This window comes from Schistosoma haematobium, chromosome 3 (assembly GCF_000699445.3).
Source record: "Schistosoma haematobium chromosome 3, whole genome shotgun sequence".
Classification (NCBI taxonomy): domain Eukaryota; kingdom Metazoa; phylum Platyhelminthes; class Trematoda; order Strigeidida; family Schistosomatidae; genus Schistosoma; species Schistosoma haematobium.
Genome location: NC_067198.1, coordinates 26,859,831 through 26,885,427, shown reverse-complemented (window position 1 = coordinate 26,885,427; position 25,597 = coordinate 26,859,831). Strand labels below are relative to the sequence as shown.

The following is a 25,597-nucleotide window of genomic DNA, read 5'->3' as shown; positions in this document are numbered from 1 at the left end:
CTTTTGTATAATTGTACTACTGATAAACAAGGAAATAAATTGATATAATGGACAGATACAATTGGTGAAATCACTTTATTTAAATATTTGTTTTATTTTAGTGAATATTTACTGATGATAAGATTTAGTAATGTTTAAATCACTAAAATTTAGTGAATTTTTTAAAAATATGTTTTACATGCATTCACATCATTAAGCAAATGAATCAATCTGTTAGAATCTTTAAGTAGAACACTTCATAACTCATAAAAGTCAATCAAAAACAAATAATCGTATTCGATTATGAAGAAGTTATGATTTTATAATATTTTGTTTTGTTTAATTCTATTTTTCTGCGTATTTGGATAAATCTTCAACCAGGTCAGTTGTGAGGTAGTAACTCACTGATGACAATGGTGGATGTGTCGCTCAATTTCATAGATTGGTTGAAGTTAGACATTAACACCGTCGGATGCCGGCTCAATGGTCTAATGGTTAAGCGCTAGCACATGAGACTGATAGGTTCTGGATTCGGATTTCGCTGGGGGGGGGCGGGATCGAGGATGCTTATTGCTGAGGAGTCCCATACTAGGACAAAACGGCCGTTCAGTGCTTCCAGGTTTTCCATGGTGGTCTAGCTTCAATTGACTTAGGGTCTCAACTATAGAAGAATCTCTAAATGTCAATTCGGTGCATTCTACCTTATATGAGCATATTAACAACAACAATTTTTTCTTGAAAACACTAGTTATCTTAGTTGATAATATGCAATTGACAAATAATTCCATTTTAATGTTTACTGTATTATTGTGATGTATACTACTTATGATTGTCTATATAAGTAGTATGTAAAACTAATCGGAAGTGAAAAACCTGACAGCAGAAGGCTAAGAAAATTGAGTTGGATAATATAGAAAGGAAAATAAATAGGAATTGCGACTTGGAAAAATCATACAGAATCTGAAAGACAATTGATGGAAGATTTGTAAATGAAGTATTCAATGTATGGTTTTCATATTTTGCTTAGATATTCTATAATTAAGTATTAAATAATAAATTGGTTGTCCGTACCTCAGTGTTCGTTCACTACACTATTACTTCTCATTTTATCTGAATATTTTCAATCAAAGATTCAAAAATACACCCATCACAAATATTGGGTCAGTAATTGAAATGAAGGAGGTCTGAGTGATTTTTCGGTCACATTATTTGAAACATCAACTTTCATATTATTCTTTCAAGTAAATAAGTAGACCACATATTTTGAAAAAAATCACAGAATGAATGACGATTTATAAACAAAATTAAGTTGATACAAATAAATGTCTAAAACAGTTATTTGAGTTCAAATTGTTTTCAATAATTTAGTTCGGAAATTGCTTTGAGACAACATTGGTCGCATAGATTACTTCAATAGGAGGCATCAATCGGTAACCGTTATTTCACCAAAGGGGAACTAAGACATCCTCTTGATGAATGGATAGTATATCTAAAGTCATTTTCATTGCCATTTTAAAGTAATGGTAATCATTTGTATCTAGATAATAGATGAAAAAGGGAGCACAGAAAAAAGCAACAAAAATTACTGTGATAGTTTTGTCATCATATATGCGCCTAATTATTTTATGATCTACTAATTAGAATTGATATTACACAAACGAGTTAATTTTATCAGAGACAGTTTTGGTGTAAAATATCAGCAGGAAAAGAAGTATATGATCGTACTGACAGAATTTCAAGGTAGGTTACAAGACACGTTTCATTTACAGTTCAATCATCTGGCGATAATAATAAACAGCATAGTATCGGAAAGCTTGAGTATGTCACAGGATCAATTTGCAAAGTACAGAGATTAATTTTCAAACGTCGCTTACTAATTATTTGTACCAATAATGTTGCAATAGATTAATCATTATATATATATATATATATATATATATATATGTTCTTCTGAAAGCTGTGCACACTGCTTCACTTTATTACTTCATAGAGTTAGTATTTTTCTTTTCACATTTATTAAACCAATACAAATTCGCCAGTAGTGTCGTACATGCTTTCATTCTTTATCCCCCTATGAAATTTGACTTTCCATCATTTTTACGCTTCTTGTTTGCTTAATTAATTAACTCCATCCTTATTGCTTTTCATTATCATCAATAGAAATATTGTGGTTGAACATTTGAACAACCTTTCTTCCAACTGTGTAAATATTGGTTAAAAAACTTCTTAGTTCCAGCTTCCTCTTAAATGACTAATTCTGAGTGCTAATTGTATACAATTGCGTGGTTCTATGTAAAGCTTATAACCTATTAGAAAGAAATATCAAAATTGTCGGGATATTTTTCTCTCTTTCTGATGTTTGAAGAGATGAAAAGCCATTTGACTAGAATTCATGTATCCGAAATATAACCATTCAAAGTAAAAGTTGTTCCATATAAAATGGTCAAGTGTTTCATAAATAAGGATGAGTGATAGGTACTAACTGTGAAATACCATTACGACTTGATAATATATGTTACAAAGACATTGTCTAATTAATGTTAAGAATTTATTACTGTAACTTAGTAAATAGAGTTGAATATTATAATTAAAATCATCATGTTAGTAATAATCCAACGATTTTGTTATTTATTCATTAATTTCATTTAACTATTCCAATGTAGTGTAAAAACATGGGTCTTATTATATTTAGGGTCATATTCACCGTAGATTAACACCAACTCAGCTATGAATAAACGGTTTAAATGGCACAGTGAATTCACTTATTATTCTTATTCTTTTTCTTATCTTTAATAATTTTTATAAAAATTGAATTGAAAGTAAATAAACTAAAATGAAAGTTATAATTATCCAATTAAATTATATGAACAATCCACTTTAATTATTGTAGTTGACTTAAATGGTTCTTGTTGTTGTTGTTATTGTCATCATCAAAACAAGTGATTATATTTTATCTCCTTTTAGAGAAGAAAAAGAAACACTTAAATCAACCTAAAAAAGAATTAAAAATCAAAACAGAATATTTACAAATTTAATTTTATATTTGGATTGAAACACAGAAAATAGAAAAAATGATTATAACTTTATATAAATTAAGAATACGTGAGAGAATGACGACGATGATGATGATGATGATGATGATGGGGATAGTTTGAATTCATGTTTCATTTATAATAAGGTCATAATTGAATTATGAGATTTATGTAAATTGAGGTGTTTTAGAAAGTGATTTTTTGTTCCTATAAAAAAAAAGAAATAAAATTTTATACCAGGTCAAAAAAAAGCCTCATAGATTAAGTAAACACATAAATTGGTGTTTAGAAAACTTCTTCAAGGTCAATCTTAAAATAAATATGTTATTGACAGTTTGTTTTGTTTGTTCAAAATTTTATTCTTTAAAATTATTTGATTAAATTTTAAAAGAGAATGATAATATTTGCTTTATTTGACCTGTTAAAGGTTTGCAAAACGTTTTAGAAAACGCAATCCAAAATAAAAATAGATTACTAGTTGAACAAATTGCTTAGTAATTAATGTTTGTCCGTGAGAAAATTCAATGTAAAATTTAATATTACAGATTATTCGCATATTATTGAATAATCAAAAACAAAAATAAAAACCAATGTCGATTAGTATGCTCAAATTTAATAGTTTGAAAGGTTGAGGTTTAAACAACAAACATTTTACTTATATGTTGTAAATATGACCAACCAAAACTGAGACGTCAGAGGTATTTTTGTTGTTGTTGATAAGGTAAAGAAATACTACTTACTTAAATCCTAATCAATGTGAGGTTAAAATTAAATTAATGAACATGTATGCTTGAGCGTAACTTACTGTCTACACATTTATCCACGGTGCTAGCCTTACTATTAACCGCTTAATTGATTCGATGATTCATTCATTTCATTATGTCTATATATGTCCATGTTATTCATTTTCATTGCTCTCTCTTGCTTATCTGTACTCGCTTACTCGTACTCATATTTGCTGACTCACTCGCTCGCTTGCCTTTCGGCACAACTCTTTCATGCTTGTTTAACGCACCTATAATTTTGGATATCTGTGTGTGGTCCCATAATTAACGTAATCAACACTTTGTATTCGCCTTCTGATTAATATATCGTTGGGACGTTATCTAATAACGGTTATCAAGACGAACTGTATACGAAGTTTAAGGATTATATTGAATACCGACCGCCGCACACCACTTACAAGTTAGAAATATACCATATGAATACAATTCACAAATATTGTCAGATCAAAAGGTGACATTGAATATTTATATTCAAACAGCAAGTTTTATACTTCTACGTATTTGCTTAGTAACACTTAAATTTTGTTCTCAACATATATATAAGAAAACACATTACTCTAATGCATATTATCATTTATTTCTATATATGTTTATTAGTTCAACTCAAAACTTAACTGCAAATGGTTTCCAGGCAAATTTTTTCAAATAGTTGCTATTTAGTAAACATTTTTGTATGATATGAATAGGATCTAGACCAAGGTACATGAAATTAGAATTTCCATATTTAGTTCATTATCTTTTTGAAAAAAAGGTGAATAAACCTTCAGATTTACAGTTTATCAAACGTTTTGCAACTAAACATGTATACGTTTGTGTTATTCACTATAGAAACCTAATGCAAAGATGCTATGGATTATTCATTTTAGTTGATTTGATAATTTATTCTTGTTTTTAAAAAGTGCTTCAGTAAAAAAAGAATTTGCATTTTTACATACATGTCCTGTATTCAGTTGAATACAAATTTTATTGGTCACGATTTTTAATCGTAAATGTTATGCAACTTAACGTAGACTGATTGAATCGTTATTTTTCTCACTCAAAAAGTATGATTAAAATAGTATTTCATATTTGTTTTACTTCACGATACAAAAAGCATAATACGCTGTATTTCCGTCAAGGGAAGTAGTAAAATAATGTATTCGAAATAGTTTAAGGCATCTACATGAATACACATATTTAATCTCTGTATAATTGTAATACAAAGAACATTTCTTTACTAATCACAATCTATGTCAGCAAAAATCCCTTCCACCTTCTTTAGAATTCTTAAACATAAGTATCTGACGTGAGTTCTTTATCATAACCAAGAAAATGTTTCATTTTCATTTTCTTTGTGGTGATTTTTTTGTCTGTAAATCAACCTTCCCTAATCTTCTTAGTTTAAATAGTATAATTTTACGTCTGTTTAAGTAATCCTTCAATACTTTAAAGAATGCTATGAATCGATGTTTCTTCAATTGCATGGTCCAGGATTACAAAATTGACGGATAGTTTTCAACTTAAACTAATTCGTGTTATTTAATAACTTTAGAAAAATTGGTGAGTTAAATTGATCCTCTGAAAAAAAATCTTTCATTTAGCATGGTGTTAGAAAAGAAACGTTTTGACATCACCATCATACAAAGATAATCATTCTCACCAAAACTGACATTCAAAGTGAACTTATTGTATATTTATCTCCCGTAACAGAAAATGAAATTATATACGATCCATCTCTGCTTTTCATTAACTATTAACAACTATTATCTACAATGAATAATGAAATTAAAAGACGAAATAGTGATATTGTTCAATAAGAAAAGACACGAGAAAATATAATACACCTTACAAAGTTGTTAGATTGATCTCACAGTTGAAGATCAAATGGCCAAGATCGGTTTTGCTTCTCAAAAGTTTATGTAATCGAAATAATTACGAAATGATTTTCTAATGATGGATCCACACTTGAAAATTGAACGTAACTGGTTGCTATGGTTACAAAAATGTAATATCCGTTCTCAATGATGAAACCAGAATTATAACATATATTTCATATGAAAGAAAACTTAGATCAAAGTAAAACATAAAATCAAATTCAAAAGAACTGTTCGGCATGAATAGGTTTAAAAAGAATACATTTCTCAAAACCAATATGATCTGAATCCACTCAACCGCAATATCTCGTATATGTTTATGGTTTTCCCCTCTAAAAACTAAAGTCACATTTATGTGATGAAAATAAATCTGTAATTGGAGCAAATCCATTCCATTCTGTTTATTCTAATCCTGATGTCGTGTGTACTAAATGTAATATTGTCGCTTCCATATCTGTGTTGTTTTGGTATTCCTACTCATTTAGTTTGTTTACGCTTTATATGAACTATATAATGAATTATTATGTGATCACATTGCTTCAAATGTTTTATGCAGATATGAATATCATAACGTTCCGACAAATGTCATGTTTCTACTTCATTAATTATTTTAATCCTTAAGTGTTTTGAGAATTTTTCTACATTTTACTGAGATTTTAGCAAAATGTACTTTACTTTTGACCTCTATAATTTAACAACTTACATTTAACATAGTTTAAAACATATTTCACATTTCAGGAAGAATCAAAATTAAACACAACACTTATATTCTGGACATGATCTTTTGTGTCGTAAATTAGAATCCAGCTCTCTGTAATAAAAATAAAGTTGACAGAAATCCACACAGATTTTAACATACGTAAAGTGAACTAAATCTCGAAATATTTGAATTTATTCAATGCCTTAAAACAATTCTAGAAAAAAATATGGATCTCTTAACTGAACGTCTTTCATATCATATAATTAACGTTGTAGTGAACAATCGAATAGTATTTGACAGAAAATTACAGAACTTGATAATAAAATCTAACAATCATATAGTAAAAGCTTAATTTGCAAAATGTCCATCAAATGTCTTAAAATGACTCAGACTTCATTGTTCTTGCATTTTCATACAAATTAAAATCTGTTTCCATTGTTTACTATCCGATCCTCTTGTTTCTCTGCTTCCAGACATTCTGTTCCTGACTAACGTCATATACTACTTATGTTGATATAAGTAGCACACACCACACCGTGATAATGAAAGCGATATTTACCTTCTTATATTCGCTTATTCCAACGAATAATGTACAACACCCACAAGTTTTTGTGCCCAATATTCAACTAAATTAGACAGATAAAATTTTAAATGTTAGAGTGTATGGTGAAAAGCATGGTTTTATTTAGTTAACCAACTCTTTACTAACATAACAATATTTCTTTAGTTATTGTTATTAAATACATTAAATTGTAAATAGCGTTAGATCAAGCAACTTGAAGTTTGTATGAATGAAATATTTAAATGAGATCCTAAACCGATTGATGTTAGACCACCATTGAAAACATGGAAGTACTGGATGGCCGTTTCGTCCTATTGTGGTACGCCTCAGCAGTACCCATCCACGATCCCGCCCACAGGATTGGAACGCGGAGCTTTCAGTCTCGCGCGCGAACGCTTAACCTGTCCAGTGCATCCAGGTTTCCAACGATGGTCTTTGAAGGCCCTGAGTTCGACTCCCACGACCGGGATCATGGAAGAGCACCAATGAGGAGTCCCACGATCGGACGAAACGGCCGTCCAGTGCTTCCAGGTTTCCAACGGTGGCCTAACACCAATCGGTTCATGATCTCAATCAATAACATTTAATCGAATATAATTAATGTGAATAAAACTGTTCTATAACCATATTTATATTTTTATATTTTCAGTTACATGCAATTGATAACGACGCAGGTATAAATGGCACTGTCAGGTATGAAATACATCAGGTAACACGAGAAGTTATAAAGAACAATAACGTTAATGATCAAATGAAAACTATAAAAGATTCATTTGCAATGAACCAATCGGTTAAAAATTATGAATTCTTAAAAAATTCTTTATTTTCATTAAATCCATTGAATGGTTTATTACGTTTAAATACACAGTTCTCTCTATCAGATCTAAACAAAACAATAAATATTCAGATAAGAGCTTATGATTTAGGTATACCTATATCAAAATATTCCTACATAACAATTCACATTAAGCCAGTAAACATCACACCATCAGAAACAAAAGGTAGTTTTGATTACGAATTGGATGATGATTACGATATGGATCATATAGAAAATTGGGAAGGTAATCATCTTACCTATTCAAAATGGAGTAATCATAACCGTTTTTCTTTAAATAATTACATAATCTTGTCTACAGTGGTGGTATCAATGCTACTATCAATTATTTTAATGTGTTCTGTAGCTTGTATTATTAAATATAGAAAACTTAAAAACAATTCAGTAATCCACAATTCAAAAGATACTAACAAACTAAATGAAATCAAAGGAAATTATTCTTTCAATGAGGACGGATTTCAGAATATAAGTAAGTTTCATAAATAGTGGTAAACTTTACTAACGAAAAATCAGATTATTTATATGTAGAATAATTACTGTAACTCCTTCATTGCATGATTATAACTAACATTTATGTAAGTCCTGTTGAAAAATAATATTAAATCATGGTATGTCTTACTGTTCATGCTCTCTTATATCGAGAACCACATCACGGTTGAACATATTTGACGTACAAATACATGAATGTAACCAATAAAATTATCCAGAAATTTCGAGCGGAAAGTTTGAAATGTAATTTATTCGGCAAATAGACTTATATGAGCAATTTACTTATTAGCTTATTTGAAATTTCTCAAGATTATGAACATTATTTTATCACAAGGATTAGTTTTTCATCAATTTTAAGTATTTTAAATTAAAACTGAAAAAGTCCACAATCGTCGGATATTCACCAAAGTTACATTCAGTAAATTTGTTGAAATTAACAATTCATTAATTTACGTGAAGTACTACAATTAGGACTTTTGTTTATTTCGATCTAGTTAAAGGTTATTATTTTTGTTGCTTTTAATTATTATAACTAATGTTAGCTGGTAGAAATTATATGACAAAAATGCTCACTCTAGGTTTCGGGGTAGCTTGTTATTCTCAGAAAATGGTATTAACAAAATTAAGAAAGCTTATGCATCCTATGGTATTTGTCCTAGAGTCATTTAGTATCTGTCAAACAAATTATCATTGAGATATTTACGTATATACTGAACACTTTATAACTGACTCCATATCGTTCATCTGATATTGATGACACAACCTTTGTAAACAAGCTTCATGTATAAATATAAGCGGCGCATCATTGTAGTTCACCAAATTAAAATTGCAATAATTTAAGGTGACTGAAAGGCTCTCTCATACTTCTTAGCTAGGGGTTTCCGATGTCGTAGTTTCCAGTAAAATTATTTTAAAACTGCAAAATACGAACTACGTTATCAATAAGATCTTTAAATGACATAAATGATAATGTGATACAAACAATATTTCCGCTCATTTATTTGAGGATATAAGTCATATTTAGTGTCTTTAATTCTTGCTTATGTGGATATACAGAAAGGTATCAGAGACCGTCTGTCAGATCCAAGATAAAATCTAGGACTTGTTTACGTGACCACTATCATAGAGAAATTTCGCATATTATGTTATTATCGCTTTACTATACCATAAAAGAGGTATTCATATTTTTCTCCATTCAATTAAATATTGCTTAAATCAATTTTTATAATCTCTTTTGATTTCATTATATTTTATTTTTATTTCAGAAATGAGTCCGATTAGAACGAAACTTATGCACGATGACAATATTCATAATATTGATTCATTATTACCCAACTTAATAAGTGATATCCCAAATAATTCAATTACATCTTGTGACATTACGCCTACAGTAAATTATGCATTACAATATAATACATCACTTTCCCAATATGTAAATAATTATTATGAAACAGCAAATTCCACACTTTCTTATTCCTCAACTACGCAAGCTACCGTTCTTCCACAACCTTTAATTGTACGTTTAGAGCCTATTTCTACAAATTTTTTAACTAATAATTGTGTACAACCAATAAGCATATTGTATTCTACAAATTCTAAAGAACAAATTAATTTGAATCCAGTAAATCCTTTTACTTCTACATGTTATCCATCCACATCAAATACTAATCGTTCCAGTAATGATGATAAATTTATTGATGTAACTAATGAAAAGTTTGAAGATCTACATGTAGTCTATAACCAAGCTGTAAGAAAATTATCCTATTTCAATGATGAAAATGTTTTAAATAAATATAATGATTATGAATGGAGTAGTTTAACTAAGTCTAAATTACCAGAATTTCAACAATTATGTATTTATTCACAACCAGTAAGTAAATTTCACTGTTAATATTAAGTAAACTCTTATTGATCTACATGGATTTACAATAAAGACATATTTTAATTTGAACTATTAAAATATCATTGAAATCATGAGTCAATTGAAGCTAAACCACCATGGGAAACCTGGAAGCACTGGACAGCCGTTTCGTCCTAATGTGGGACTCCTCAACAGTGCGCATCCACGACCCCGCCTCATGGGATTCGAACCCAGGACACATCAGTCTCGCGCTATGCGCTTAACCAACGATTAAAACGGCTGCCCAGTGCTTCCAGGTTTTCTATTGTGGTCTAGCTTCAACTGACTCATAATCTCAACTATTGAAATTACTACAATCTCCACAAAACCCTTTGTGATATTAGAATATAAATAATTCACTATTGAAAAATTCATTAGATCCAAAACTTTTCTTAATATTGATTGGCTAAACTCAAAGAAACCTAACTATAACGATAAATATATATTTATATTATACTGATTATATAGAGAACATGAGTACATAGAACAAGTACATTGAAAAAGAAAACATGAGCAAGGTATGTCAAACTGGAGAAACCAGAAGAAATAGAATTTCAGACTTTCAAAAATACTTCTAGCAAAAATCGGCTATATTTTTTTCTTCAATGTGTTAGTGAGTATTCAGCGGATTTTTTTGTACAGAATTATTTCAAAAATTAACATTGTTTTATGTGAAAATAAATAGACGTAGGTTTGTTTGAAATTCGGACAAGCTTAGGAGTATTCGTAATCTAACTGTTCATAAAGTACTCACTGTTTAATGGATTTGAGATATACACAATATTACAGTACATCTTATTGTTTGTCTTTCATGAATAGGGTTTATTATTGAAATTTATTGATTATTATTAATTTTCTATTAATTCGAAAATAATTTCCAATACTTTGACTAAATCATTTGTACTTATTTGTATAAAACTCACTAATCTTATACAGTTTGAATCGGTTGAAAAAAGTTATATTACTCAATACACTAACTTAGCCTTTAGCTCCTCTAGAGTTACTGCCGGTTTCATGCCCGGGTAAGCAAGGAGAGTAGGAAGTGTGATCGACAAGTCTATCCCGTAGAAAATAATTGTTAAAAAACACTAACCAGATAAAACAAATTAAACCATTTAAACTCTGCCCTCTGAGTTCAAGGAAGAATTATGACGCCTCATGATGGAAGTTGATATTCTTCCGAAGTCACGAGGCCAACGCTCCTTCAAACAACCAGAGCTGACATAGCTTCAGAACTGATGATTGCCAAGATGAAACTAATGGTAAAGAAGCACTGAACAACTGGAGAAGCAGCATTACAAAAATTCAATGAAGTCTTTCTTCGAAATACTGACAAACTCAACAAATTCAAGGTAGCTCTCAACAATAAGTTCCACGACCCACAGGAACTACTCAGGGAAGAAAAAGCTACCATGTTGGACAACTGGAAAAGGATCAAAGAAGCACTGACTCCAACATATCAGGAGGTGCTGGGCCGCAACAAGCATCATCATAAGGAATGGATGTATATGAAAACCCTGGACAAGATCCAAGAAAGGAAGAAAAAGGACAGCAATTAACAACAGTCCGATAAGAGCAGAGAAAGTCAAGCCATAACCTGGATACACAGAAGCAAACACGCAAGTAAAGAAGAGTATTAGAGCCGACATGCAGAAACACATGGAAGACCTAGCAACGACAGCATAAAAAGCTGCAACAGAAGGAGAGATTAAACAATCATGTGACACGATGGAGAGACTGGTAGGGAAACCAGAGAAACCAGTCAAGGACAAAAATGGAAAGACAATCACTTAAGTTCAAGGACAGAGGAACAGATGGTTGTAACACTCCGAGAAATTCTTGAGTAGACCAGTTCCATTTAATCCACTGGACATTGAAGCATCATCTATAGACCTTCCTATATATGTCACTCCACCAACGATCGAAGGAATCAGGATGGCCACCAGACAAATCAATGGTGGGAAAGCATTTGAACCTGGCAATATACCAGCCGAAGCTCTGAACTCAGACATAGAAGTAACTGCAAGCATACTCCAAGTTCTATTCAGGATGATTTGGTAGGAAGTACAAGTTCAGACAGACTGGAAGAAAAGACACCTCATCAACATAACAAACGAAAATCTGAGCGAATGTGAGAACTACAAAGGCATCACGATAGTTTCAGTACCAGGAAAGATTTTGTACAGAGTGTTGCTGAAAAGAATGAAAGATTCAGACGACACCCAACTTCGAGATCAACAGATGGACTCCGTAACGATCGGTCGTGCACAGATCAAATCGCGACACTATGGATCATCGTTGAACAATCAATTGTATAGAACTCGTGATTGTACATCAAATTCCTTGATTGTGAGAAAGCATTTGACAGTGTGGATAGGGGAACATTATGGAATCTTCTTCGACATTATTGTGTACGTGAGAAGATTGTCAATATCATACGGAAATTGTACGACGGACTACACTGCAAAGTGTTGCATGGAGGAAAGCTGACAGACTCATTCTAAATGAGGACCGGAGTCAGACAACTCTGCTTACTTCCTCCCTTACTATTTCTTCTGGTGGTCGACTGGATTATGAAGACCTCTACAATTGAGAGGAAACGCGGAATACAATGGACAGCTTGGAATCAATTAGAAGATTTGGACTTCGCAGACCACCAAGCTCTTTTATCTCATACACACCACCAAATACAGGTCAAGAAATAAAGTATAGGTGCAGCGGCTTGCCTCGACATACACAAAAGACAAAGCAGGACCCTCAAATGCAACACAATCACGCTTGATGGAGAAACTCTGGAAGAGGTGGAGACTTTCATGTAGCCGGTCAACAGAATTATCGATGAACAAGGATGATCTGATGCAGACGTTTATGTGAGGATTGGCAAAGCCAGAGACGCACTCCTGCAAACGAAGAAAAAATGAAACCTAAAACAACGGTCAGCCAACATCAAAGTCAGGGACTTCAGTACGAACATTAAAAGTGAAATACGACGACCATAATCAAGAAACTACAAGTATTTATAAAGAATTGTCTACGCAGGATACTTCATGTCCGTTAGCCGGATACCATCAACAACAGCCTACTGTGGAAGAAAATCAACCAGCTTCTAGACGAAGAAGAAATTAAGGAAAGTCTCCGGAAGTGGATAGGAGATATATTGTGGAAATTAAATTGCATCACGAAGCAAGCGCTAACCTGGAGTCTTGAAGGAAAACGAAGGAGAAGGAGGTAGGTCAGATAAAACATTGGGCCGCAAATTGGAAACAGAAATTAAAGGAATGAATAGCGACAGCAAAACAACTGGGAGGTGTTATGTCCCGACAAGAATAATGAATGGTAACTTTTGGGATCCATTTATGGACCAATACTATACGTATATTTTTGTCGTATAATTGATAAATAACTAAACTATTCATATTAATGTCTTTCTTGTTTGGAGCTTTATTTTGACCCATGAACTATTATTACACGTTTGACCATTCTTGAGTTATACCCAGTATATTAATTACTACCTCCCTCATTCACAGCCACATCTGGCTAGTTCTTGTACAAATGTTGTTTCATATTTTATTGGTACTTTGTGGTCTGTTTGATTGGTATATAAACTCAGTATGTTTGAAATATAGTGATTCATTTCGCAGAGGCTCGGATTGGTGTTCTGGACTTAACTGGTTGAGCTAGGCGGAAAACAGGACCAATCAGAACTCTAGGCTGCTCGCACGTGTTTTACGCGTCCTTGATCTGGTCGATAATTCGATGCTTCTGATTGGCGGCTTCGGGCTATAACAGGAGGATTGCCCAGGATAGGGTTGGATGGGGAATGTTGGTGAGTGGCCTATGCTCCTTCATGAGGGGTAACAGGCATAAGTAACTCAATACACTGTTTTTAGTGCCATTTGAATGTGAGCTTTACGTTACAGAAATCGTTCTCTATACCCAAATTAAATTTGACATTTTATATTCGTTCGATAATTCCAACTGTCAACAAAGATAGACTGCCTGGATTCGCCAATTCTATGTTTGCTTGTCACTAAATAAAAATAAGGAGAATTAGACAAAATAAAATTTCTTTTAGACGAAATTATTTGCATAATCCCTTTATCCGTTGTTTATAATTTCAATTACATCAGTGGACACATCTTCATAGAGCAAACAGTGAGAAGAGCCTGCCTTTGTACGGTCGAATACCATCCCGCCTTGCACAATAAAGAATTGTTAAGGTTAATTAAAAGTTCTAATCTCGCTCAACTGACTGGCACACTGCGATTAATCCATTGTCTTGCATCACACCGCACCGTTTGCGAGTTAGTCTTATATATATATACCACTAAAACTATCATAATTCATATTCATCAACCTTTGTAGTCAAAGGAACTTGTTACGAACCTTCCCTCTACCTTGGCCATCGACGAAAGTAGTAACAGCGTGACTTGAAAGAGAGCTTTGATTTCTATGATCTTTCTAACATTTCGGGCCCTAGTAATCGTCTATTTTTGCGTAACTATCGGTAGAGTTATTGGTTATCAACCCATCTTGTTAATTATCACGCAATTCCTTGGACCTTTTAACTCTTACTAATAATTACTTCAGTTATAGTAATTACCTCATCCCTTTTTTTTAATGACTTAGTCATAAATATATATTACTGTAGAACCATGATGAAAACTAAATGAAAAGAAATATTTGTTCTTCCTATTACCCTGTTCGCTAAATCTCTGGATGTGGATTCTCACTTTCCTATACAGGTCGATTTACTTGATCTTTTTTTCATGTTAACAGGAATATTCTGATGAAAAAGCTCACTTCAGGAAGCAAAACAGAAATTGCTGAAGTACAGATGACACACCTTGAACAATACAAACTCCCTGAAAATCGGATGCAAATTAGAATATATCGTATATTTAAAAAATATTTTTAAGTGGTATTCGACATGAATGATACTTCAAGTCGATTGGATATCACTGGATCACATATGCAGTAAAACATATCCCCTAAAAATATTGTTTATAATTAGATTTTCATGATGTTCGATTTGGATAAACATTTATTTCTATACTCATATATGGAAAATATTAGGCCACTCTAGATAATTTTCTCAGTGATAAAGATTAAACAATTAATCATGATCAGATTCGTGGCAAGATTAAAGTTACAGTGACACTGATAAGAATAACAGAAACAGATTAATAAAATCAGTAAATATTCCCAATTAGAAAATATATATGAAGTAAAAAAATATATTTATCTACATAATCTTTAAGCATTAGGCAATAGTAGAAGACGACTATGTAAACAATCAAATTATAGATATATACGAGTACTTAAAGTCAAGATATAAAAGAATTGATTAAAAACGTAATAAAGATGAAATACAAATAGTAGAACAATATTTAAGGTCCACGGTGAATAGGAATAGGAAATAGTTTGATTAATGAGAAAGAATACGATAAAAGGGCTCTAGAATCTTTAGTATTTCTTACTACTTAATTACTACTGAACATTTCACAGATTAGTCGAGTCACTAGATTATCTTGCGTTTCGTTCTTTGATAGTACATTATGTTTGTTTTCATCGACTTACAGAAACTTAACAGACAAATTCTATCTTCCATTTGGGTCATCTACAACTCATAAGGAATACTCATTTTCAGATACTCAATAGTTCGTCTTTTCCTAGATTAATAGGACAAAACTTTTGAACGTATCAAAATTGAACGATGATTAAGCTTCTTTTGCAAAAGAAAAGATTCGATATCTCTAATAGTTTATGTTGACAATTCTGATATTTCAATTTTCATGTAACCATTACCTAAAATTAAACTGATATACATTTCAAAGTTTTAAATCATCGGCTGACTAAGAAATATTAGATGTTTGTTTCATCCTAGTATGAAACTAATTAACAGGCCTTATCTACAACTTCTTAAACTACCAAACCTCTAGGTTAGCATATTATTCTCTGTCTATTGCGTTTGAATCCAGTTACTTACAATTCTTGCTTGAGTAAATTATCATTATTATTATTATTGATGGCTTTATCCAATAGTATATTTTGGTGCAATATAGAATTTTCAACACAAAGTATTTCAACAAATTTCTTTTGCATAAAAAAAACAAAAAAAGAAAGGAAAAAGTTGAAAAAAATCTTTAAAAATAAAAAATCTGAAGCTGTACAACTTTCCAAATTAGAGACATGTTTAAGAATACAGGTTATTGACTAGGTTATCTCTAACAACCTGTTCTTCACAGAGTATATTTGCTAGGTAAGGTATTATAGAACTTTTATACTTTTGCTCCCATGCATAGATTTTGATGTAGTTGCGTCTCATTCTACCAGAAGATATACAAGGAGGAAGATATGAGTAAAGGGGATGATAAATATTTGATAAGATACTATAGGATCACCACTCATATTCAACATGGTTAAATTAGTTAGTCACATCTTTTGTTAATAGCATAATTAAAACTATCTCTTGATTGTATTCAATAAACTGTATAAACAGACCATTTAAATATCGTTTCATTTTCTTGTGAATGAAAATGGTGGTCTAGTTTCAATTGACTCATGATTTCAACTATTGAAATTTCTAAAAATCTCCGTAAAACCCTTTCTGATAATAACCATCTGCTCACTAGTATCTGACTTCAACCAGGTCTTTTGTGAGATATCAGCTCACTGAAGACAATGGTGTATAGTGGCGCAATTTCGTGGATTGTTTGAAGTTAGACACCAACACTGTTGGATGCCGGCTCAGTGGTCTAATGGTTAAGCGCTCACGCGCGAGACTGATAGGTCCTAGGTTCGAATTTTGCGGGGGGCCGGCATCGTGGATGCGCACTGTCGAGGAGTACCGTACTAGGACGAAACGGTCGTCCAATGCTTCCAGGTTTTCCATGGTGGTCTAGCTTCAATTGATCCATGATTTCAACTATTGATATTTAAAATGACTTAATCTGTGAAGGTGAAAAAAAATTGTATTGAATTTATTCATTTAAACATTTGATACAAATTTAATTATATTTTATTGACACGTAAACATTAAATCAAATATATTTATTCACTTTAGTAACTTAATTTTAGTCAATTCTGATTAAATTATCTAAACGAAACAGCTTTTTCTTTTTGTAAGCAATGATGGATAGTGGCTAACAGTGAAATCCAGGACGCGCGTTTCGTCCTATTTGGGACTCGTCAGCTGGATGTACCTGCATCTCAGAGTTTTTGTTTACTCTGCGACTCGAACCCAGTACCATGCGCTCCAAACGCCATCGTGTTATTCACTCAGCTACTGAATCCTGATAGCCACTTGCTTGTGCAATAGGGTGAATTTAAATTCACTTGGTATTGTTTGGCTTGTATCGAAACGTGCATCCTGGATTCCACTGCTAGCCATTATCCATCATTGCTAACAAATAGCTTGTGAATTAAGGCAATATCGAGGCATACGCACAGTATGCATATATACCAATAATAGACTGATTGATTGCAGTCTTAAACCTCAATCGGAAGATACAAGCCAAACAATACCAAGTGAGTTTTTTTCTTTTGATAAACACGACATAGTTTGTTTTTTCTTTTTTTCTTTTTTTTAAAATAAAAATACTCCAAACAAAATTTAGAAGTAAACATTATTTATTCTTTATTTCACAGTAAAATTAATCTGGTAACTAACCATCTTTATTACTTTTATTGATTTTTATTATACATCATTCATTATAAAGAAAATATTAGTAATTTTAAAAAATCTAAAGTTTAATTATTATTTAAGCCTTAAAGAATAATGTTTCAGTTAAAATACATATTGATTTAGTGACAATCGATATCCAATAGTTGCTAGCTAAATAATCTTTCACATCAATCTAAATAATTTAATATCCTTTTTTTTAATATTCTTACAAGGTAATATTGTTTTTTACTATGACAATTTAGTACTTTCAATTTAAACTCATGGAGTTTTAATAATATATCTTATGAGGAATCATTGAAAATGTTCACTGTTTCTTAGAAATTTGTTAGTCGTGATTTAAAACATACCATTAGATAAATGACATTTTATTAGTTGCCAATAAGAGTCAAATAAATTACTATACTTGAAGTTAATGTCAATAAACTCTTATCGTCAGCTTTTTGTTTTTTCAATTTTACATTGGTTACCATGTGAACACATATACATTTTGGGGACTTATGTTTTTTAAAAAAATACTACGATAATCATAGAATAAGCTTCTGTTGTAGAAAAAGATGAAATTTTCATTTACATCGACATTCTAAGTAATTAGAATGATGAATATATGCTACTTTTTTTGTTTTATTTAATCGTATCTCAATGTACTACGCTTAGAATTACCTTGTTTATTTCAGAGATAGATCTATATCGTTATAATACATATTTAACAGTACTGTAATCAAGAATATTTGAATTTCAGAATTAGCGGATTTGTTATTGAAGAGGCTAAAATTTTATACAATATTTATAAAATACATTTTACTTTGTTTTATCAAGGTAAACAAACAGGTTAAGTATGTAAATCTGTAGTTAAAATTTAACTGGAAGCTAAGATTGTATTTCAACATAGTTTTCCTGATCATTCTAACAGTCTGTCACATTACCAACATAATTTAACTATTCTTTTGCGATTTCGGGGAACTTCTAATAATAGAAGAACTTCGAGAATTCATTTGTTTATCTAACCAATATTATAAAAGTATGTCACTACTGTTATAAATCTGAACAAACCAAATTATTTATTTCTATTGAGTAACCAGAGTATTTTTATTCTAAAAAAGTAACATTTTATTCAGTTATTTACTTTATTGCAAAGATATTCAATTATATGCTAGATTGTCTTTGTGTAATTATGAAATAGGTTTAGAAACCCTTAGCAAAATACCGACAGAGACAAACAAACTATGTTCAGACAAAGCAACTAAGTTTTTACAAAGTACACAGGAATTTTTTCATATTTATATGATATAAAATGCTGTCGGTCAGTAGATTGCGGGTGTTTGGAATTTAGATAAATGTTTGATTACTGGCAACCTGAATGCTGCAAATTGTAGAATTTTATAAGATCTTGCTAGTTATCCTGTAAAATTTACAACTAGTAGTTCATTAAAACTACATACAATAATCTACTTACAGTAACTTTATCACAATTAAATATAATATAATATATATCGAGGCAATCCGCACAGGATGCACATATGCCAACAAGAGACTGATCAATCGCAGTCCTAATTAACAATGGGAAGGTACAAGTAAAACAACACCAAGTGAATTTATAATATAATATATATTCTGAAAATAATAATTACAGAATTCAGGCCAGTTTACAGGCATGATCAATTTGATATAAATAGTAACATTAGTTGTAGGGAACAAACATAATGTAGAAAATAGTTTTAGGTATACTAGTTCATTAACTGTTTAGGTAGTACATGTATCACAGATATCCAATGTATCAGCCGGGAACTTTTATTCCTTCTTAAGTGGACAGCCTGTTGATTTATGAACGGTGTAATTAAAGTCGTTTCCTGTGCCAGATCGAATTAATGACAATTATCTACGACTAGAAAAAGTAAAACAGAGAGCACGGAATAACAAAGCAATTATTACCTAAATATGTCAATCAGGTCTACCAAAATTCATGTGTCATGTGACACAGTGATATACTGTTGATGTTAGATATTGTTCAAATTAGTTAAGGTTGCTAAGGACAGTGTTAACGTAAGGTGACAGCAGGTAGGTGGTTTTGCTTAAGGAATTCACTAGTAATAATGGCTAGACATTTAAAGTTCATATAATATCACTTATGCAATAAGATACACTTACAGGTTCTAGAAAATTCAATGCATTTTCAAAGTACTATGCATCAATGCAGTGAAGAAATAAGGAGATTGATTTTATCGTACAGATAGATCGTCGTAGATTATTCCAGAGTCTAGAAAATATACAGGTAATGTAATTCATATAGAGAGATGATTTAGAATAAGTTTGTTTCACTAGTGAAAAGGAGTTACGGATGTCGTAATGAGAAGTTTCTGCATATTGAATCGTAACTTTTTTAGAATTATTTTTCTGGATTTTTTAACTTTGCTTTAAGCACTCAATTGAGACCTACATTTGTCATAATGAAAGTATATTTGAAGTAAACTGAGTTGTAAATAACAGTATGATAAATAAAAATGGTATTTTATCAGTTTAAATCTTCAAGAGTACGTAACGATTGGAACCAAGCTACTGAGTGAATTAGTCAAAATAACTTCCTCGAAGTTAACTATAAATTACATTATAATACCATAGATTATATACCAAACAATTTGTCTTTATTCAAATATTTAGATATATCTTCGTTGGTCATAGAACGTAAGCATGAAAACTTAAAGAATGTTAAAATGTAATTCATTTATAACAACGGTGTCAGTTATGTGTATCTTGATAATTTGCAAATAACTAAAATCCTCTTGTCACTTTTTACTCCAAATAATTTTGGTGAACAACCTTGATCAATTGTTAATTGTAAAAATATTTTTGTGGTAAGGTGATTTTATTATTGATGTTCATCATTTGTTGAAGCACTATCGTTTCATACATATATGAATTTAGTGAAGATAAAATGACATAAAATTCTTATTATGTCCATTTGTATTTAAAGCACATCACACAATTGTGTTGCAGTTAATAGATATAATTAGTTACAGTGTATTACTTATTGATCTATACCAAAGAAATTACTCTGCTGACGAGCTCCGCACTATGACAGTGTCGGCTGCAAGTGTTTGAGAGTTTTTAGTAACTTGCCAAGTAATGTCGTTCATTCATGAAATCTGTTTGTCGCTTTAACTACTCTAAAAAAAACCCATTCAATCAATAAGAATATTGAATTCTTATAGAGGTACTTAGACAAATGTGCAAAAGTTCTATAAATTCTATTAATTACTAGTCAAGACTAAACTTCTGATGAAGCATAAGAGGGACGATCATTTTGGTGACAATTAGCATAGTAACGTTTCTGAGCCGCAATAGACTGAAAATCACGAAAATTTAAAAAAATAATAATCCAATTAGCTTGTAACTCAAAGTAATGTTGATTAGATGCACTATATACTATAAACCTGACTGACGGAAACTAGAGAATCAGTCAAAACAAATGAAGCACTATTCTTGTGCTTCTTTTTGGCTTTGCGATGGTGCATAAAGGATTGAACCTATTAATCTTATGTCTTATGATGACTGCAGTGTCTTTGAGCTAGTTGCTCACATTCTAAACTCTGATTAATTTACGGTATAATACATATGTTATGCAATATGAGTGATAGTATCCCTCTGAATTTTAATATTAGCGAATCCTATCAAAAATAAAATGATTTTGTAATTTCTTAGGTTAATTTTAAGCATGGTTAGCTTGAACTATAAAGCGTACGAAACGCCAAGAAGCAACAACTGTTTAATTCTCTCTGGTTTCAAAATGGTTTTTAAACTAGATTCAATTTCAGACAAGACTGAATCTCAAAACTAAATTGGTCTGAAAAAATTAACTTACAAATAAAATCTATTGTATACTATTCAATTACCTTTATATTCATGACTCACTAACCTTAATAGACAAAAGACAAACAATACGTTTTGAATATATAAGAATACTATTGAACTAATATATGTGATTCCAATATTCAAGGATTCAAATTAACGTTTCATGACCTCTGAGCTAATTCCCTATATCTAAATGAATGTTACATTAAATTTATTCTGTTTTATCACTAGTATAATGACATTGCATTTTACTTTTAATCATGTTTGTTTAACAGTAGCATTTCTGCATTTGATATTATCTAATATAATTACAAATACTCTTATAATTATAAAATTACAAAATAACAACTAGACAAAATATCAACTCATTCATCTTACTTGAAATAAAATAAAACCATTCTTTAACAGAAACTTTTAAACTACAAGTTATTTGTTATGTCTACTTTTTTTGTTTTTGATTGAAATCATGAGTCAATTGAAGCTAGACCACCATGATAAACCTGGAAGCACTGGACGGCCGTTTCGTCCTAGTATGGGACTCCTGAGCAGTGCGCATCCACGATCCCGCACCCCGCGAGATTCAAACCCAAGACCTATCAGTCTCGCGCCAGGTGTTTAACCAACTAGACCACTGAGCCGGCATCCAACAGTGTTAATGTCTAACCTCAACCAATCCACGAAATTGCGCAACCATCTTCCATTGCTTCAATTGACTCATGATTTCAATCAAAAACTTAACAATCTCCACAACCCCTATACTGATAGTTTTTTTGTTCATGGTTGAACAAACTTACTTATGACTTCAGTATTCAAACAAAACAAAAAAACTAACATTTACATTCACAAATATCTAATCGATCGCTACAACCTGCTTTAAATTTACGAAAATAAAACTAATCTATTTAGCTGTTATGATGTAATTTTTGGCATCATTTACTCTGATATCAAAATAGGGAATTATGTAACATTTCACAATTTAATGCTTACAACACACAATAAAATACTGTGTTTAACGTGTAAGAAATTAAAGATGAAGTCAAAGAGAATTACATACGTCTATGATAAATGTATTCACAATATGTATTATGTTCATGTATACAGATATTCCTCATAAATTTAAATGGTCATCTGGAATTTTCGCTTTATGCACACATATTTATATACTACAAATAAAACAGAAGTAATTTCTTTCTAATTTCAGAGGAATTCCAAAATTATTTGTATTCAATAGGTTTTAAGAGAATATTCAACAATTTCATCATTTTCAATGAGAAAAATTATAGAAAAACTGATCTTAATTCATTTATTTCATACATTTTTGTTCATTTCAACAATCTGAACAGCACAGGAACTAATAATGTTTACAGAATACTATGAATTCAATGTATTTTGTTACCTTTCATGTAGCTATATATTAGTTGATAAGTTTAGTTATATTAACAAATGGCTCTGTAATTTTGAGTGTCGTACGAGATGACTTCAGTTTGAATAAATGAGAGAAAATTCATTTACTGAAAATTGCAGATATGCTTTGCTGATGAGTCACAATCAACGTAAACCTTGAGAGGAAGTCTATTTAAAATGACATTTTAGCAAATAAGCCTCAAAATTATATATAACAGATGGTTAAATGTTTTTAAGTGTTATATAAAGGAAACAACTTGTTAGGCAAAACAATATTTGATAATTGGTCTATATAAACATCTAATTGCGTAGATTGCATAATAATTGTAGTATAAAATCATAGACAGTATAAATGATTAAACAGAATGTATACCGAGGCGTGCAGCCTGTTCACCACAACTACCTTTTTAACAATTGAATATAACAGAAAATCACATATACTAATGCCGACTATTACCAATGATGGATGCTAGATTGATTGTTATAGCTCTATTCTTTTGATAATAATCATCATTATTAGCATTGAACTGAAGAGAAAGAGGGCACGTTATTAGAAACAAACACTAGTTGTTTTAAAACGTCTGCTATAAATATTAGAATGAGAGAATGAGTTTTAAGTTACTTTTTTCACAAACTACACTGTACAATGATTTATAAAGTGAACTCAGTATCAGTATACTACTGGTAAAATCACTCAATTCGGAACTTTCAGACACTTTCAATAAGCTATTGTAAACTAAGCTATAATGAGTGACTATTTCCGTTAAACTTGATATTTGTTAATAGTGTATTTTAATTAACATACAAGGAGTGGAACCTAAGATATTTAGGTACTGTAATCGACATTACAGCATTCAGCTGCTTGATCAGAGTCCATTGATCTGTACTTTTAACTTCAGTCAATCTGGAACCCTTTAAAAATATTCTCTAACTTTAGTATGTTTCTATCCTATTTTCAATTTGTGTATCTCTTTATTTAAACTAATTAACTCTGATAAACATTGATTATTCGTCGATTAACATTTTTATAACTAATGAAATGTAACATTTGTAACTTCTTTGTTAACTTATGAATAGTAGGTTTACATTATTGACTTAAAATTTATTATTAACTTTCTTAATTTAACTTAAGATTTTAATCTTTCTCAATAAATTTTCTAGTAAGAATTAAAAGTCTTGTTATGACTGAACAATATTAATTGACAATTGAACAACAACATTTTCATCTTAACTTTCCAGGTTCTTGCTGTATCATTCTATAGATTATTACCAAATTTTAAATTCTTATAACAATTAATTATTTGAGATAATTTATTTAAAATGAAAGGTATTTGTAAAATTATTTTATTGTTATTTGTTACTGTGTTTTTATTTGATTTGTTCATTATTTAGTTGAATGATTATCCTTTTCAGTGTAGGGGTTGTGGAGATTATTAAGTTTTTTATTGAGATCATGAACTGATTGATGTTAGACCACCATTGAAAACTTGGAAGCACTGGGCGGCCGTTTCGTCCTGTTGTAAGACTCCTCAGCAGTGCGCATCTACGATCCCGCTCGTGGGTAGAGACAGGTATCTACCTCAGCACAATGGAAGATGGTCACGCAATTTCGTGGATTGTTTGAGGTTAGATATTAACACCATTGGATGCCGGTTCAGTGGTCCAGTAGGTTGGGCGTTCGCGCGCCAGACTGAAGGCCCTGGGTTCGAATCCCGTGAGCGGGATCGTGGATGCACACTGCTGAGGGGTCCCACAATAAGAAGAAACGGCCGTCCAGTGCTCCCGACTTTTCAATGGTGGTCTAACATCAATCGGTTCATGATTTTAATGAAAAAATTACCATTTTCTCCTGTTAATATGATGCTTCTGTTTTATCTATAGAGAATTATTTAAATTTGATTAAGTCTTATGATAAGTATACATCACAAATAAGTGAACAAATAATAGCTTGACTAATTTACTAAATAGGCAACTTTTAAAAGAAAAATGTTAATTTGATGTACAATGTGTAATTATCAAATTGACTAATAACTTTGTATCGAATTAACTGAAATATTACTTATGTAGCATGAAATTTAATCTTGGTAGCCTATGCCCAACACACCAAAGATAGATGGCATAATAAAGAGATAAATGAAGTAAAGAGAAAAGGAGAAAAGAGAAAAAATTCTGGTAAAATATCAAACAATTTCAACTCAAAATATCAATTGTAATTTAGAATCGATATAATCCATGGTTGAACGTAAACTTATGAGTCGTCAGAAAAATCTATAAAGTTTACTTGTTGTTTAAAATCTTTAACGAGATGATCATTTGTGAGATGAAGTGGAATATTTGTGACTTAGGATAACTTTGTCGGAAGCATTGTTTTCTCTGAGAGGATGGTTTAAATGTAAAGTTTTCACTATCTGAACATCAACATCATCAAATACATAAAAGAGATATATGTACTAAATTGATCAGTCGCTGCTTATCCTTCATTTACAAGCTTTTAATTGTCTGTATTTTAACTTCTCACATCCAAA

The 25,597-nt window shown here is 31.1% G+C and overlaps 1 protein-coding gene across 1 annotated transcript in view; it reads left to right on the top strand.

Moving 5' to 3' along the window:
• Positions 1–25,597, top strand: part of CDH24_3 (Cdh24p) — a 55,265-nt gene that overhangs the window by 24,641 nt on the left and 5,027 nt on the right. The window contains exons 3-4 of the mRNA XM_051219007.1: positions 7,561–8,215; positions 9,501–10,105. Of these exons, the coding sequence (XP_051069449.1) occupies positions 7,561–8,215; positions 9,501–10,105 (1,260 nt within the window). The remainder of the gene's footprint in view (positions 1–7,560; positions 8,216–9,500; positions 10,106–25,597) is intronic.